The 16,294-nt window shown below is 45.1% G+C and overlaps 1 protein-coding gene across 2 annotated transcripts in view; it reads left to right on the forward strand.

The window, feature by feature from the left end:
- The window catches only part of MFSD6 (major facilitator superfamily domain containing 6), a 36,491-nt gene extending 20,197 nt beyond the window's left edge, over positions 1–16,294 (forward strand). For both annotated transcript variants that reach the window (XM_054380717.1, XM_054380718.1), the window contains exons 3-7: positions 776–873; positions 9,079–9,240; positions 9,814–9,912; positions 11,391–11,671; positions 14,217–16,294. In XM_054380717.1, coding sequence (XP_054236692.1) covers positions 776–873; positions 9,079–9,240; positions 9,814–9,912; positions 11,391–11,671; positions 14,217–14,399 — 823 coding nt within the window. In that variant the 3' untranslated portion in view covers positions 14,400–16,294. The remainder of the gene's footprint in view (positions 1–775; positions 874–9,078; positions 9,241–9,813; positions 9,913–11,390; positions 11,672–14,216) is intronic.

Genomic DNA, 16,294 nt, shown 5'->3' on the forward strand with positions numbered 1-16,294 from the left:
TTCCAACCCAAACCATTCTATGAATCTGTGAAATACAGCCCTGTGTAGAGTATGGTGTAGAACTCTAGAGTTTAGTTAAAAGCTCTGGGGATCTGCTGTCCCTTGGAATATTTTTTTTTTCCATTAGGATTTTGAAGAGGGTCTTAACCTTAGCCTTGGTTTGAATATGTGTTTGGAGAAGGCAAGAAAACAGTTGATGTTTGGGTGTAGGATGTTTTCTGTGTTGAGCAGACTGGCAAACTGCACATTGCAAATGATTTCTGAAGCAGGCAGGTGTATTGCAACACGCCAATAAAGTCAAGTGTAAACAAATTCACAGGTTGCATTGGATTGGAAGGGACCCTCAAAAGTCATCTTGTCCAACACCCCTGCAGTAGTGAGCAGGGTCACCTCCAACTAGAGCAGGCTGCCCAGGGACACATCAAGCCTGATCTTGAATGTCTCCAGGGATGGGGCCTCAACCACATCCCCGGGCAGCCTCTTCACTTTCACTGTAAAGGACTTGCTCTTTATGTCCAACATACATCTGCCCTGCACAGGTTTAAACCAGTGGCCCTCATCCTACAAGACCTTCTAAAGAGTCCTTCCCAGCCTTCCTGTAGGTCTCCTTGAGATACTGAAATGCAGCTCTAAAACCTCCCTGGAGCCTTCTCCTCTCTAGGCTGAACAGCCCCAGTTCTTTCAGCCTGCATTCATACGAGAGGTGCTCCTGCCCTCTGATCATCTTGGTGGCCCTGTTGTCCTGACTTCTCTTTTCCTTCCTTCCTTCCTGTAGAGTGCTGTACATTGGCCTTGCCTGCAACACAGCTCGATACATTTACATCTCCTACCTGGAAAACGCCTGGACTGTTCTCCCGATGGAAGTGCTTCAAGGTAAGGCAGTGCAGGAGCACCCTGCCAGCGTCAGACAGGTGCTTACGTTTATCTTGTTTTCAAGCAGACTGTCATTGAGTCCAAATTGGTTATTTCTCTTGGTTTTGGGGGTTGTTTTGGGTTGTTTGGTTTTTTGTTTTGTTTTGGTTTTTTCGTAGAATCACAGAATTGTCAGGGTTGGAAGAGACCTCAAGGATCATCCAGTTCCAACCCCCCTGCCATGGGCAGGGACACCTCACACTAGAGCAGGTTGCTCAGAGTCACATCCAGCCTGGCCTTAAAAATACTTCAAGGGATGAGGCTTCCACCACCTCCCTGGACAACCTGTTCCAGTGTCTCACCACCCTCATGGTGAAAAACTTCCTAACATCCAATCTGAATCTACCCGCTTCTAGTTGTGCTCCATTCCCCCTAGGCCTATCAGTACCTGACACCCCAAAAAGTCCCTCCCCAGCTTTCTTACAGCCCCCTTAAGGTACTGGAAGGCCACAATAAGGTCTCCTCAGAACCTTCTCTTCTCCAGACTGAACAGCCCCAACTCTCTCAGTCTCTCCTAATAGGAGACGTCCTCCAGCCCTCTGATCATCCTCGTGGCCCTTCTCTGGACACGTTCCACCAAGTCCATATCTTTCTTTTTGCCCCCAAATGCCCCAGAATACCCAGTTCCATAAACCACTGCTGTTTATCTCAGGAAATAGTTGACGTCAGAAGGGTGTGGTTTGCATTTGATTGTGCACAGTTCTGTGTTTATTCAAACAGAACTGTGTGAGACCAACACACCCTTTAACCAAACAAAGGGGCAGGAGCAGGAGCTGGCTGCACACCTACTGCAAATCCTGTTTGGTGGTAAACAGGAGCTTCCTTGCCTGCAGAAGGTCACAGCTCTTGAAAGGATGCCATCAAAATAAGGAACACAGTCTGCAACATTCAGGAAAAATCTAAGCTGTTTTCATTTCTGTTTCTTCATCCCTGAAGAATACTGAAGTATTTGGGTTTGCAAGCTTGCAAAAGTAATCTTAAGTGCAGAAAATGTTTTCCCTGCCCTTAAAATGAATGGTACCATCTCTTTTAAAGCCAGTATTTTGTCCTTATTTCTCTAATTAACTGGCATTAACTTCTTCTACAGAAATCTTTGTAAAGTAGACTGGAGTTCTAAAAAGGCCATTGGAGAGCACTGCGTCCATCTCTCCATATGCACAGCAAGAAATCTCTGCCCTGGCTCCTTCCCTTCCTGCTAACCAAACCAGTTTATTCTATTAAAATTTCCCCAAAAACAAATTCCTGAATTCTGTTGTTAAACCCCAAGCCCAAACTCTTGAATTGCTGCTTCAATGTTAAAACAGGAAAATATAAGAGAAAACCTGAAGAATGTGTGTGTGTTATACTTCTGCCTGCCTAAACATCTAGAGGGAGCAAATGATGAATACAAAGCTTTGGATATTCCCTTTCTAGGTAATTCTGTTTTAAAGATGCCTTAACTCAAAAATAGAAGAAAGAAACCAAACTTGTGTTTTCACAATACAACCATAATTTTGTGCCCAGAAGCATCCTATAGTGGTCGAATCACCCAGATTGGGTGACCTCCAAAGGTCACCAAGTCCAACCGCCCTGCAGTGAGCAGAGATATCCTCAACTAGATCAGGTTGCCCACAGCCCCATCAAGCTGCACCTTGAATATCTCCAGGGATGGGGCCTCAACCACTTCAGCCACCTCATGGCTGAGAAAGAAGTTTCTTTCACTTTGAATCATGGTTTTATTCAGCTGAAATTTCAATATGAGTTGCTTAATATATGTAGGTTTGGTTTTACAGCAAGGCTGTGAGGGAGGTGTTTGTGGAGTGTAGTCTTGGGTAATTGAGATCTATGCAAAAAAACAAAAATTGACCTTCAAAATAATTATTTCTCATAAATCTATCTGCCAGACTTTCTATATCGAGCCACTGCTGAATCATGGACACTTGGGCTAATCTTGCTATGTGCATTTTTTTATAGTCAGGAATGAGTTGAAAAGAAAACACATACACACGCACACACAACCCTCCACTCCAGGCCCCAAAGCCTCTTTGTGTTCTGCAAGCACTTTTCAACCTTCATTTAAAATAGATTCCTAGGTACATAGAATGGATTGGGTTGGTAGGGACCTTAAAGATCATCTAGTTCCAACCACCGTGCCATGGGCAGGGGCACCTGCCACTAGTCCAGGTTGCTGAAGGCCTCATCCATGGGTTTATTAATGTCCTTGAAGTCCATATGTAAACTATGTGAATGTCTTAATTACTGCCACTACTTTGCTTACCTTCCAGTAATCTCATTTGAGTGATGCTGAATGGGATATCCAAGTTTGTATATTCAGAACTACTGCTGGTTTGTTTTTTTTTTCTCCTCTTTGTTCTTTTCCCTTCCTTGCTCCTACTGTTTTGAATCTCTTCTTGATTCATTCTTTTTGCAGCAGTTACCAAATCCTGGGTTTTTGGGCTCTGCTTCCTTTCCCTACACATCCACTGAAACTATTGGTATGGATAAGGTTCAGTGGATCAGTGGGCCAAGGCCAATGGGATGAGGTTCAACAAAGCCTAGTGCTAGGTCCTGCACTTGAGTCACAACAATCCCATGAACACTACAGGCTTGGGGAAGAGTGGCTGGAAACTGTACAGCAGAAAACAGTGTTGGTCAACAGCCAGCTGAAGATGAGCCAGTAGTCTGCCCAGCTGGCCAAGAAGGCCAACAGCATCCTGGCCTGGATCAGTAATAGTGTGGCCAGCAGGACCAGGGAAGTGATTGTCCCCCTGTACTCAGCATTGGTGAGGACACACCTTGAGAACTCAGTTCAGTTTTGGGCCCCTCACTACAAGACAGACACTGAGGCACTGAAGCAGGCCCAGAGAAGGGCAGTGAAGCTGCTGAAGGGTCTGGAGAACAGGTCTGGTGAGGAGCAGCTGAGGGAACTGGGATTGTTCAGCCTGGAGAAAAGGAGGCTGAGGGGAGACCACCTCACCCTCTACAACTACCTGAAAGGAGGTTGGTGTTGGTCTCTTCTCCCTAGAAACAAATAAGAGAGGAAACAACCTCAAATTGCACCAGGAAAGGTTTAGGTTGGATATTGGAATAAAGACCTTCGCTGAAACGGTTCTCAGACACTGGAACAGGCTACCCAGGGTTGAATCCCTGGAGGTGTTTCAAAGAGGCAGAGATGTGGTGCTGAGAGACATGGTTTAGCACCAGGCTTGGTAGGACTCAATGATCTTAAAGGTCTTTCCCAAACAGAACAATTCTAAGGTTCTGTGAGAGGTGACACCTCATATGAAATGTGGTGAGGTGGAAACGCTTTTTTTTGTTCAGCAAGTTTTTTGTCAGGGGGAGCTAAGAGTTGTAGCTGCCTTGCATATTTAAGAGTTAGGAGTGTTTTAAAAAGAGAATAATAGTTTGTGCAGAAGGTGTTGGGTCTTTCAGTTAAATCCCTTAGCAAAGTCCTTGTTATAATGGTCCAGAACTCTTTTCCCAAGATGTCAAATTCTGTGTTAAATTCCAGTTCCATCAGCCGGAGGGGTTTCAGCTTAGTTTTACAAAGATTTTCTTGTTAATGTTTCTGCAATAGGACATAGACCTTCAAACTGGAAGAAGTTTGATTTAGATTAGACATTAAAAGAAATTCTTCCCCATGAAGGTGGTGAGGTGCTGGAACACGTTGCACAGAGAAGGTGATGGAGGTTACAAGGCTGGAAGTGTTCTAAGCCAGCTTGGGTGGGGCCTGGTAGCAGGCATCCCTGTCCATGGCAAGGAGGGGTAGGGACTAGATGATCTTGAAGGCCCCTTCCAGCCCCAACCATTCTGTGATTCTATGAATAAAAGGGGGATTGTCCCCATGTGCAGTGCTGAAGGGCACAGAGAGATTTCTGGAGGATGACTCTGCAGACTTCTATTGATTGTAATAAGAACCATGCTGTGTTCCAGTTGCTGTCTGTAACTGGGGTGGGGAGGACTCTTTAAGTGCACTAGGGAGTAAATGAGATTTAAACTCCTTAGTTCAGAGGTTTGAATCTGTGTGTTGTATTGGTTTGCAAATGCAATGCATAGGGAAAAAAAAGCTTCGGCTGCATCTTAACAACCGAAAATGTCAAGACACCCTTGTAGGTAGATGCATGTAGGTGCAGGTGTCATCAGGCTGTGAACACACAAGCAGTCCTCTTCACCTTGCACTTGACAGGTGAAGTTTTGCCATGCTAGGTAGCTGCAATTTTTTGTCCCAAAGCCACGGCCCAAATTCTCTCATTACAGCTGTGCTGGCTCATCAGTTGCATTAACAGGGATTTGCTAAATTCCATAGCTCTGCTGGTAACCTGAAAATGATCTGTTTTCACTTGGCAATTCTCCAACAAACTCCAAAACAAGTATTATACTAAGAAGTGGCTCCTACTGATGCTCCCACAAAGTTGTGTTTAGAGAGCAAAAAGCTTGGATCTTTACCTGGCAATAATTAGGATATATCTCTTGAAATAATTGTGGCTCTCCCCATGGCTCCCAGCTCTTGGGTAGGAGAACTGTTGGAGTGAGTCCAGAGGAGGGCTGCAAGGATGATCCAAGGGCTGGAGCACCTCTGCTGTGAGGATAGGCTTAGGGAGCTGGGGCTTTTCAGTCTGGAGAAGATTCTGGGGAGACCTCATAGCAGCCTTCCAGTACCTGAAAGGGGCCTGCAAGAAGGCTGCAGAGGGACTGTTCACAAAGGCCTACAGAGATAGAACGAGGGGCAGTGGTTTGAAATTAGAAGGGCAAATTTAGATTGGATATTAGGAACACGTTCTTTACCATCAGGGTGGTGGAACACTGGAACAGGTTGCCCGGGAGGTAGTTGAAGCCCTGTGCCTGGAGATATTCAAGGTCAGGCTCAACAAAGCTCTGAGCAAATCTACTGGCAGATGAATGCCCCTGCTTTTACTGCAGGGGGCTTGGACTAGATGACCTTCAGAGGTCCCTTCCAATCCAAACTCATAATTTTATGAGTCTGTGAACTGGGAACACCCTCTTTGATCTGTATTGCCTAGGAAAGGTGGAAACATCTAGGAACCTGATAGTTGAGTTATAGTCTTTTGTTTCTAAACAAACACAGGGATATTGTGCTTCATGGTTCAAATAATTTCTGATGTGTTTTTGATTTGCCTGGCTTTAAAACTTGACTTAATAGCTGATAAAATGGAATGTTTGGCACTAATTGATATCCTTCTGAAAACAAACCCACATTATCTATGTTAGACTGCCTCTGCTTTGTTACTGGGACAGTTCTTGGTTGCTGTTAGATTAGGCATTCGGAAGAAGTTCATTACCATGAGGGTGTCGAGGCATTGGAACAGGCTGCCCAGAGAAGTTCTGGAAGCTGCAAGGTTTGAACTGTTCAGAGCCAGGGGGGATGAGGAGGCCTTGAGCAAACTGGTCTGTAGGAGCTGTCTCTGCCTATGGCAGGAGGTTGCTTCCAACCCAAACCATTCTACAGTGATGTGATTTTCAGTGCATACACAGCCCTGCGTTAAAACCCAGTGTCAGTATGCAGTGAGTTTGAAAACTCCAAGCTTTTGGCATGGAAAAACCTGTGAGTTTTAAAGCCTTTTGTGGGAATTGTATTTTTTACCAAGATGATAACACAGGTCCCTTCCTTTCTGGAGCCCCTATTACAAGGAAGATATGAACATGCTGGAACGTGTCCAGAGAAGGGCCACAAGGATGATCAGAGAGCTGGAGGACCTCTCCTATGGAGACAGACTGAGAGGGTTGGGATTGCTCAGTCTGGAGAGGATGAAAGCTTTGAGGAGATCTTACTGTGGCCTTCCAGTATCTGAAGGGGGCTACAAAAAAAATGGAGAAGGACTTTTTAGGGTGTCAGGTAGTGATAGGACTAGGGGGAATAGAAAAAAAGTAGAAATGGGTGGATTCAGATTGGATGTTAGGAAGAAGTTTTTCACCATGAGGTCATGAGACACTGGAAGAGGTTGTCCAGGGAGGTGGTAGAAGCCTCATCCCTGGAGGTTTTGAAGGCCAGGCTGGATGTGACTCTGAGCAATCTGATGTAGTGTGAGATGTCCCTGCCCTTGGCAGGTGGGTTAGAACTGAATGATCCTTGAGGTCTCTTCCAACCCTGACAATTCTATGACTCCAGGTTGGCATTCTGTGACTCTGTGACCATTACTAACCCCAGCTGTGCAATGTATGAAGGAGGCCTTTACCAGCCCAGAGCGTGAGACATTGGCGTTTAGATGCAGAATGAAATTGAGCTGTACAAGCCTGGTGGACATCTGACATGTCTGTGCCTGAGCTGTTTCAATACCACACAGTGTTTTCTTTAGCATTCTACGGCTAAGCAAAATCCAAATTAATCCAGCAGTGTGTTACAAACCCACATGTTCTCTTTTTACTTTTTAATGAGTCTTCAGCCTAGATGCCCAAGTGATTATTGAGTGTCCAGCTGTTCATTAGTGTGATGGTTTGAAACTGTCTTTTTAATTTTTCCTTGCAAAGTTCAGAACAGAGAAAGTGAAAGAATGTAAATAAGTCACTATTGGGTGTAAGAAAGCAAAATAACGATTGTTCTAAACACTTCCATTGGATAGATAGAAATGTTTAAGAACTATTACCCAAAACAAAGTAGGCACTCTGCACATTCTGCGTTCGGCAGTGGGGGCAGTTGCTGGGCTGTCTGGCTGCTGTTTCTTCTTCTCTTCTGGCTGAAGATAACACACTGACCTTGGCAGCTAAGTTAACAACTTTCTGCTTAACTGACTCTGCTTTCTGTCCAAGGGGGATCTGGGGGGGAAGCTCCTGGGAGAGGGAGGCCCCTTTGGGAGGGTCCCCTTGGGGGGAAGCAAAGGGAGATCGGTTGTGCTTTTTCTGTTGATTGTATATATTTGTGAATGTTGTGAATTTTGTATATTTGTACATATTCATTGCATTTCATCATAGATTGTAGATTCTGCTTTGTAAATACAGCTTTCATTCACTTCCAGACTGAGCTAGCCTGGTTATTGTCAGTGGGGGGGGGAATTTCAGCTCACACTGACACAATTAGTAAGTCAAGTGCAGAGGACAGGAACATGTTGACTGAATCGCTTACGACAACTTTTTTATTTAAACGGAGGTAGTAGAGCTTAGGCTTTTGTAAGCTATGAGGATATTTTTAATATCACTCAAATAAGGAAAAAAAAATGTTCCCACTCAGTCTGAGGGTGGCAAAGTAGTTCAGGCTTATTGAATGTGTGACGAGCTACGGAGCTGTTTTGTATTTCCAGCTTCTCCATGACCCTGCCTTTTCTTGTCCTGTTTTCTTCCCTCTATAAGAAGCCCTCCATGTGGGTGCTCAAAGACCTGTTCCACTTGCAGCATCTTCCTGTGTGCTGATGGTCATTCACTGTCTTTCCCTTTAACTGTTCTCCTTCTGCTGGTGTTGAGTGGAGAGTTTGCATGGGGAAGGTTGGTTTCGATGGGGAGTGAGAAAGGAAGGAGAGGATTAGTTCTTGCCTCTGAAGTTCACAGATTCATGGAATGGTTTGGGTTGGGAGGGACCTTAAAGATCATCTAGTTCCAATCCCCCTGCCGTGGCCAGGGACACCTTCAATTAGACCAGGTTGGTCAATGCCTCATCCAGCCTGGCCTTGAATACTTCCAGGCAGGGGGCATACACAACCTCCCTGGGCAACCTGTTCCAGTGTCTCACCACCCTCACTGTCAAGAATTTCTTCCTAATATGATATGGATGGCTCTGAAATGACATGGGTGTCTCTGACATTGGATTTTGTGACCTTTGCACTGCCTTCATGGTGGCAGTAAGGAGACTGCTGAGAGGCACTGATGCTGTAGTTGCCTGTGAAATCAGGACCATATTTCAGAAGCCCTGGGTCACTCTCCAAAGGATGAGGAATCTGGCAGAGACTTGTAAAGTGCTTTATTTCACCTTCCTAGGGACTGTGTCTCAAGAAGAGAAGTGAGATCATTGCAAAGGGGGAAAGAGCTACTGACAGACTCTGCAGGAGTCATCATGTCTCACTGTGGCTTGGTTGCCTGTGTCCCATTACCAGGAGCTGTTGTGCTCCTCTCAGACGTTTGCCAGTGAAAGGATTTTGTGGTGTTTCTCCAATGGGTGCTCCAGCTGCTGAGTGCAGTTGCTGTGACGTGGTGGCAGCATGCTGTGGGCCCTGTGCTCCTCACAATGTTTCCTCTCTCCAGGTGTCACACATGCAGCTATATGGGCAGCTTGTATCTCCTACCTTAGTGCAGCAGTGCCACCAGAGCTGAGGACATCAGCCCAGGGAATCCTCCAAGGGCTCCACCTGGGCCTGGGCAGAGGATGCGGTGCTATGGTTGGAGGAGTTCTGGTCAATTACTTTGGTAAGCAAAAATTATATTGAAATTCTTATTTGTTGAAGTTTTGTTTCTAATTCAACTACCAGCCTTAAACTTATTTATGCCTAAGGTATTGTTGTGTTCTAAAGAGTAATGGACTTTAAGTCATGGAGCCATAGAACTGCTTAGGCTGGGAGGGATCTGAGGAGATCTCCATCCCAGGCTGCTGATCAAAGCAAGGTCAGCACTGAATTCAGAGCAGAGTGCTTGTGGCTTTGTCCTGCCAGTGTGCCACATTGATTAACTATGTTATGCCTAGATATTTTTAGTGTTGTCTGAGCAAAGCTCCAGCCTGATCCTTAAATAGGATGAATGAATCCTTTGCAAGAGAAAAAAGGTTGATACTGTGCAGCCTCTTGATGAACAAATGAGAATCTAATTACTTGCTTAAAAATCCTTTACAAAGCCTGCTGAAGAAAGGTTGGGGGAGGAAAATACAATGAATCGAGCTAATGAGAGTCTGCACAGGACTATGCTTACCCAAGGAGCATACAGTGCTGACTCATTTTAGTAAGTAGATTTTCCAAGGAGGGGGGAAAAAAAAATCTTTCATTACAGGTCCTGCTGCCACATTCAGAGGAATAGGGATGGCTTGTTTAGTGATCCTTCTGCTGTTTGCACTGATCCAGTGGATGTTGGTTCCTGATGAAGAAGAAGGTAAATATTCATGTCACTGAAACACTACAAAATTAGAGCTGGTGATAAAAGGTCTCTCTGAAGCTGCTCCCTGCAGCTCTCATTTTGTATGCTTGTTGTCTTCACAAAACTCTTTGTTTGCAAGTGATACTTTTTTTCCTGAGCCATGATAGAAACTGAAGTGGTGTGGTGCTGGTGTAAGGACAGGATTGAGTTCTTGGCTGTCAATAAGAGGAATATTTATTACCTGTAGGTCCTCTCAGTTCTGGGAATCCCTTAGGCTATTCCTAACAGCTGTAGGGAGTCATTTCAATTGCATCAGTTCTTTAAGGTCACTTTGACCACTGTGTGTTCTCATTCTGCCAGTGCAAAACACCTCTGCCAGAAACCAAAGATGGCTTCAGAGAACACAGACTTCTGTAGCTGCTTCAGTTCTGTTCTGGCATCTGGGAAGCTTCCCCTCAGGTGGAACTTGGAACCTTTTCATGTCTACCTTTATTAATATAAAGGCTAACCAGAAATGAAGTATTGTGGTGCAAAGTTAAGGATTTAACAAAAATCTAATTCTTACAAGACAATAAAACTAAAAATCTTTAAAGCAATGAATTTTTGATCTGCTTTTTACCCAAATGTTACTTTCCATTGTAAGCTTTGAGTATGAAATGAAAGTTAGTTCTCATTAGCTGGGTATTAAATTAATTGCCCTTGGCTAGTTACCAAGTTGCTTCTACAGAAGTGTTCAAATATTTATTTTTATAGCAATTTCTTTACCTCTGTTCAAATGATAGTGGCAAAAAACTCCGAAAAGATGAAGAGGCTATTTGCTGCTTCAGTTTGTCATCAGATTTTGGTGAATTACACATTAGCCTCCAAAAGAATAGTTTGTTCTTAGTCACCTTACTGTTGGTTAGTTTGTGTCAGTCTTTGGTTGCCCTTTAATGCACACAGAATCACAGAATGTGGGGGTTGGAAGGACCTCAACAAACTGCAGAACAACTCCATCTTTGCTATGGAGGGGCAGTTTGCTTCTTAACAAAAGCGATGAAGATGTAGTACAACTTCTTTCAAGAAGGCAATCAGTAGGTTTAGAATTGTCCAGATCAGAACTGACTGCTCTGATGATGTGAGCCATGCCACCTTGCTCTGTGAGGTGGTTCCTGTTTGCAGCCAGTGTTCAGTTCTGGGTGCAGGTGAGTTGTAACATGAAAAGAGGGATTTCTAATAGCTATCTGGGAGCTAATGGAGCACTTCACACTCCTTACCCCTCCTGTTTCTGCAGACTTCTAACACACCTTGCTGCAGCCTGCAGGACAGGTGACTGCCACATGGTGTTCCCTTAACCAGACTGTGGCACAGCTCACTCCTGGCCCCTTGTTCGGGTGTTCTGCTTTCAGTACAGTGGTAGACATGTTATGAAAGCAAGAAACATTCCATGGGCAGCTTTGTGGGCTTTGTAAATTTGTTTGCTTTGCCAGTGATTATTATGTTTCAAACTTCAGAAAAGACAATGCTGGCAGAAAGGATCCCAGTGCCTTCCAGTCCTGTTCCCATAGCAACTATTGACCTTGTGCAGCAGCAAGCAGAAGATATCATGCCTCGAACTGAGCCCAGACTCCCTCTAAAGAAAACAAAACACCAGGAAGAGCAAGAGGATGTGAACAAGCCTGCCTGGGGCATCAGCTCTTCTCCTTGGGTCACCTTAGCTTATGCTGTCTACCAGATAAAAGAGATGGTTAAACTGTCCAAAACCAATCCAACGCCTGAGAATCAGCCTTTGCAGGTAATCTTCTAACCTACACAAAGCTTTCAAGTAGTTGTTAGGTGCTTAAAAACCCATCTAGCTGTGTAAATCTGTTAGCACCTGGCAGGTATTCTCTGTCAGCTTGTAACAAATTTGGAGCTGTGAGACAGCAGTGGAACTACTGTGTGAAACAGTGGGTTTCTGTGTATAGGACAGCAGGAATAACTTTCTGCAAGTAGTATCTTCCTGAAGATGGGAGCAGAGGGAGAGACAAAGGCAGGCATGGCTGGGATATACTTGAATTCCCTTTAAGCTTACATTTTGGTTTCATAGAAGTTGGAATTTGTGGGTCATGGTGTCTGCCAAATGTACAAGGTAGTTGAACACAAAGATGCACAGCTGCTTAACACAGTGTAAAACGACTTCTGCTTCCTTGGCTGGTGCTGTCAACCGTCTGCATGGTAGCTGAAGTAGCTGTTCCAGATAACTGCTGATGGGATACAGAGCCTCCTGATCTCCTTTTTATCTAGAATTCACCATATAAGAGCCATTCTGTGACTTAAAATGCCTGGTTGCTGGTGCTTGCTTTACACTATTTCCCTTCAGTCTCCCCCCAAGAATACCTTTTAATAGCTTCATCAGGATGGGCTTGGATCTTGAACTGTATCTCCTAATGAAAGGCCATGCCTTTCAGAATGGAGCTGAAGCACACTGCTTAAGCAAAGCAGGGAAGTGCTGTCAGTGCAAGCTTCAGAGCAGCATATTTCATGTTAAAACCATGGTGCTTGCCTGTCTGGAAGGAGCAGCTGAGCTTCCTTCTTGTGTACCCAGCTGTGCCTGAACACAGAAATGCTGCCTGTAGGAGTGGGTCATTTGGGACAGCAGCATGAAATGAGTAGAACATGGAGGAATTTCACCTAGTTAGCCATTTCCTGCCTTTATTTACCTTTATGCTTAAAGATAAATTTATAAGCATGTCTGCTTTAGGTTGGTTGGGGGTTTTGTTTGGTTTTGAACTCCCTGAGCCAAAGAAACTTTTTTATAGTGCCTCTGAAGATGTCACATGGTCTGTGACATCAAAGTATCTTTTCCAGCCACCTCAGGGTGGTGGTTAGTATTAGCTGTCCCCTTTTTAAATCAGAGAAAAGCAGTTGCACAGAACTTCCACAGTGAAGAAGAATGTCTTGTAGTTGTGTGGTGTCTGAGGGGGAACTTGTCCAGCACTGCTGGACACCAGCCAGCTGCTTCACTGAGAACTGTGAAGAGGCCAGAAAAGCTCTCGTGCCTGTTCTCTGTGGCACATGATCTCTGCATGGTTCTTTCCTTCCTGAAAACACACAGTGCTGATAGAACAGTAGTTTCATAGATTAATAAAATGGTTGCAATTGGAAGGGACCTTGAAGATTATCTAGTTCCAACCCATGTCATAAAGTCAGTGCACCACACTGTATTATTTTCTTCATCATCTGTATTCTCCAGAAATATCCATGCTTCCGTGCCCCAAAAGGACAAAGATGCTCCAAAATATTTTGGGGTTTGTGCTTAGCCATTTATTTTAGGCTGATGATATTGAAATACCAAAAGTAGAAACAAAGGCTGCCCAGCTCTGATACTAAGTTGGTTAAACAGCCTCCTTCAGATGAGAGTGGATCATCTGGAAGGAGGGTCAGTGCACGGGAAATGGAATTACTTTACAAAAATTACTTTGTCTTCATTCAGATTTTAGCTTAGTTTTGCTGCTGCTTCCTTCAAGCAAAGGGTCATACTTGTTGTATTCTCTATTCTTATGTGCAAACCAAATAATCCTAGGTTGTGTGTCACAGAATCACAGAATGGTCTGGGATGGAAGGGACCTCCAAAGGTCATCCAGTTCAACTCTCTCTGCAGTCAGCAGGGACATCCTCCACTAGATCAGGTTGCCCAGAGCCCTGTTGAGACTCATCTTGAATATCTCCAGGGATGGGGCCTTAACTACCTCCCTGGGCAACCTGCTACAGTGTTCCACCACCCTTCTGATGAGCAGTGTATGAGTGTGAAGGCTTGCTGCTTCACCCTGGGGAACGAGACTGGTGTTTAAATGTATTCATCGTGTCCCTTAGTGAGGCCTGTTTGAGTGGAATGGTCTGTCAGCACTGCAGACGGGCTGCCATGCAGAAAGTCTGAGCAGTATCTCAGGGAGGGAGGGAGCTGTTAAGGACAGGATTAAAAAAAAAAAAAAGGGCTATAAATTGTTTGGTCAAAAGAATGATCTTGTCTGAACACTTTGAAGTCCAGTTAACTGTGGTTTTTTTCCCCTTGAAACACAACAAGTTTGTTTTTTGCATGCTTCTTGGGAAAGTGCAGTTAGGAAAAGAGATGGAAGGTAAGTGACCGTCCTGCTTGCTCTTGGTGTCCTCTGGGTTTCAATGTACTACTTTTGCTTTGCTGCTTTGAGTTTGACTTGTTATGTTGCGGGCATCCAAAGTCAGTGCTTTGTGACCTTCCAGAAGTGCCTGAATGCATCTGGGGGTAGCATCCCGCCGGGGACAGTGCTGTGAGGGGTCTGTCCTTACTTTGTGCATGCAATCCTTTCCCCTCTCTCTAGAAAACCAGTGAGAACTGCAGCGCTTCATCACCCACCTCAGCAAGACAACCCCCAAGTCCAACAGACTCTGGGCAGCCCAGAACTTGCTCAGCACCAACACCTCCAGCCACATCCGACCCCCACGCAGACGGCGACCGCGCTGCCTTGGATCGTGCTGCTCAGCCTGCTGCTCCAGGGCCCTGAGGGGCCCTCACCTTATCAAATCCCCTGCATGGAATTCTGCTTCTCACCTGGGAAAACGCTGGAGTAGGAGCTCAAAAGTAGGACTTCCTTCATCTTAACGATCATAATGTGATGCAGTGCAAGCTTTTAACTATATAAAGAATATTCATATGACTACACAGAGCAACATGAGCAGGGAAGCCAAAAGTTTGGAGTTCTAGAGGGAAGTGCTGTGGCTGGATCTGACAGCAGGAAGAATTCTTGGCTGCCTTGCTGAAGCTGAGTCAAGCACTATAAGATTGCTTTGCAGCCTGTAGAAGAAGGGGAGTTCACTCCTCACTCATCGAGGCACAGAGTGTCTTACTTCGATTGAGTGATTTTTCTTTTTTTTTTCTTCTTCTTGTTTGAATTTGCTCCACAGACAAAATTAAAAGACTTTTTAGGAGAGAAACTGAGTTTCCCTGCATCATCTGTTACAAAATCTCAGCTCCATTAAATACAGGAACAGCACGAAACTGTCTCTGCAAAGATTTCTCAGCAACAGAGTAGCTACAGGAAGCATTCTGGTGATGGATGGAGTCACACACAGAGACGTATTCAGAGTATGATTGTGAAGCTAAGGTTATCTTGTTTGAGATCAAGGTTTAGTTCTGCAAAGCCAAGGTTTGGAACTGGAGGGAGGCTTCTGAAGATGGTCACCTCTATGCTCACAGCCCTTGGCTGGGGCACAGGTTGTGTGCATTGGGGTCATTTTAGGTTTGATGCTGTGTTGGGAGTAGAATCTTTGCTCAGGATTGCACAGCCCAAGACTGATGAAGGGTTTCAATGGACAGGCTGCCGTTTGGGGTTTTATTTCATCATCTAGACAATGGTTTATTTAATGCAGTGTGGTTACTGTGGTTATTTATTAAGAAAACTGTAAGCTTTAAGTGCCTAGGGAAGGTGGGGGGTAGGGAGGAATCATTAGGATTATAGAGGCAAAGCTGCAGAGCAGAGTGGGAGATTCTCAGGAGGAAGCAAGTGTAAGTCAGCTGCAGTACGTTTAGGAAATTGCTTTGCCTGATGTCCAGACACTGGAAGACTTTGGATGCTGTTGTTTTGCAGCCAGCTGACTGGCTGGAGCATGGTGACAGCTGCTGCTGGAGGGGAATGCTTGGGCTCAGGGAGGAGTCAGGAGTGTTTAGTCAGGAGTGTTTTGGCCCTTTAGCTTTCATTAAGAGCTGTTTCCCAGGAGATTCTGTGCACTCAGCTCCTACAGGACTGCATGTGGCTCAGCCCTCCTTGAAGTCAGATCTATGTATCAGGGAAGGTGTGTGGTGGGGCTGTGCTGTGATCCAGAGGCAGGACTAACGGGAGCATGGGGTCAGGAGAGAGGAAGCAGGAGAGAGCAGCAAAGCAGGAGACATCCTGCACGTTGCCATCCAGCTAGCTCGATGGAAGGGGTATCCCATAGCCGTGCTTTAGCTGTGCTTTTAGAACAACCCATGTTCTGGTGGTGCCTGGGACCAACACCATAGACAAGAAGAAACATTGATGACTAGCCACTAGTTACTTTTTTTGCACTCAAACTTAAATGTACTGTACTCATATAAATCCTCATGACTTGTCTAAGTGTCCTTTAAAATCAAAATGTATTTATTGTATCTTTGTATATCTGGGGGGGAGAGCTAAAGGCTGAACAGGTGACAGGATGGAAGGATGCTAGGAATCATGGAGGCAAAGCAAGCACCTGTTGAGTTGCTGCTGTGTTTCCTGGGCTGCTGGTGCAGAGCAGCTGGGTGGAAGAAGCTTGCCCGCGGTGCTGCCACCTCGGAATCGAGTGTTTGAAATGCCTGCTCCTGGGGGAATTTTTTGTCGTTCTGTGTTGCGCAACGAACGTGTTCACCTGGGGTCTGGTATCTGTGACACTGTACAAG

The sequence above is a fragment of the Indicator indicator genome, chromosome 5 (genome assembly GCF_027791375.1).
Source record: "Indicator indicator isolate 239-I01 chromosome 5, UM_Iind_1.1, whole genome shotgun sequence".
Taxonomy (NCBI): domain Eukaryota; kingdom Metazoa; phylum Chordata; class Aves; order Piciformes; family Indicatoridae; genus Indicator; species Indicator indicator.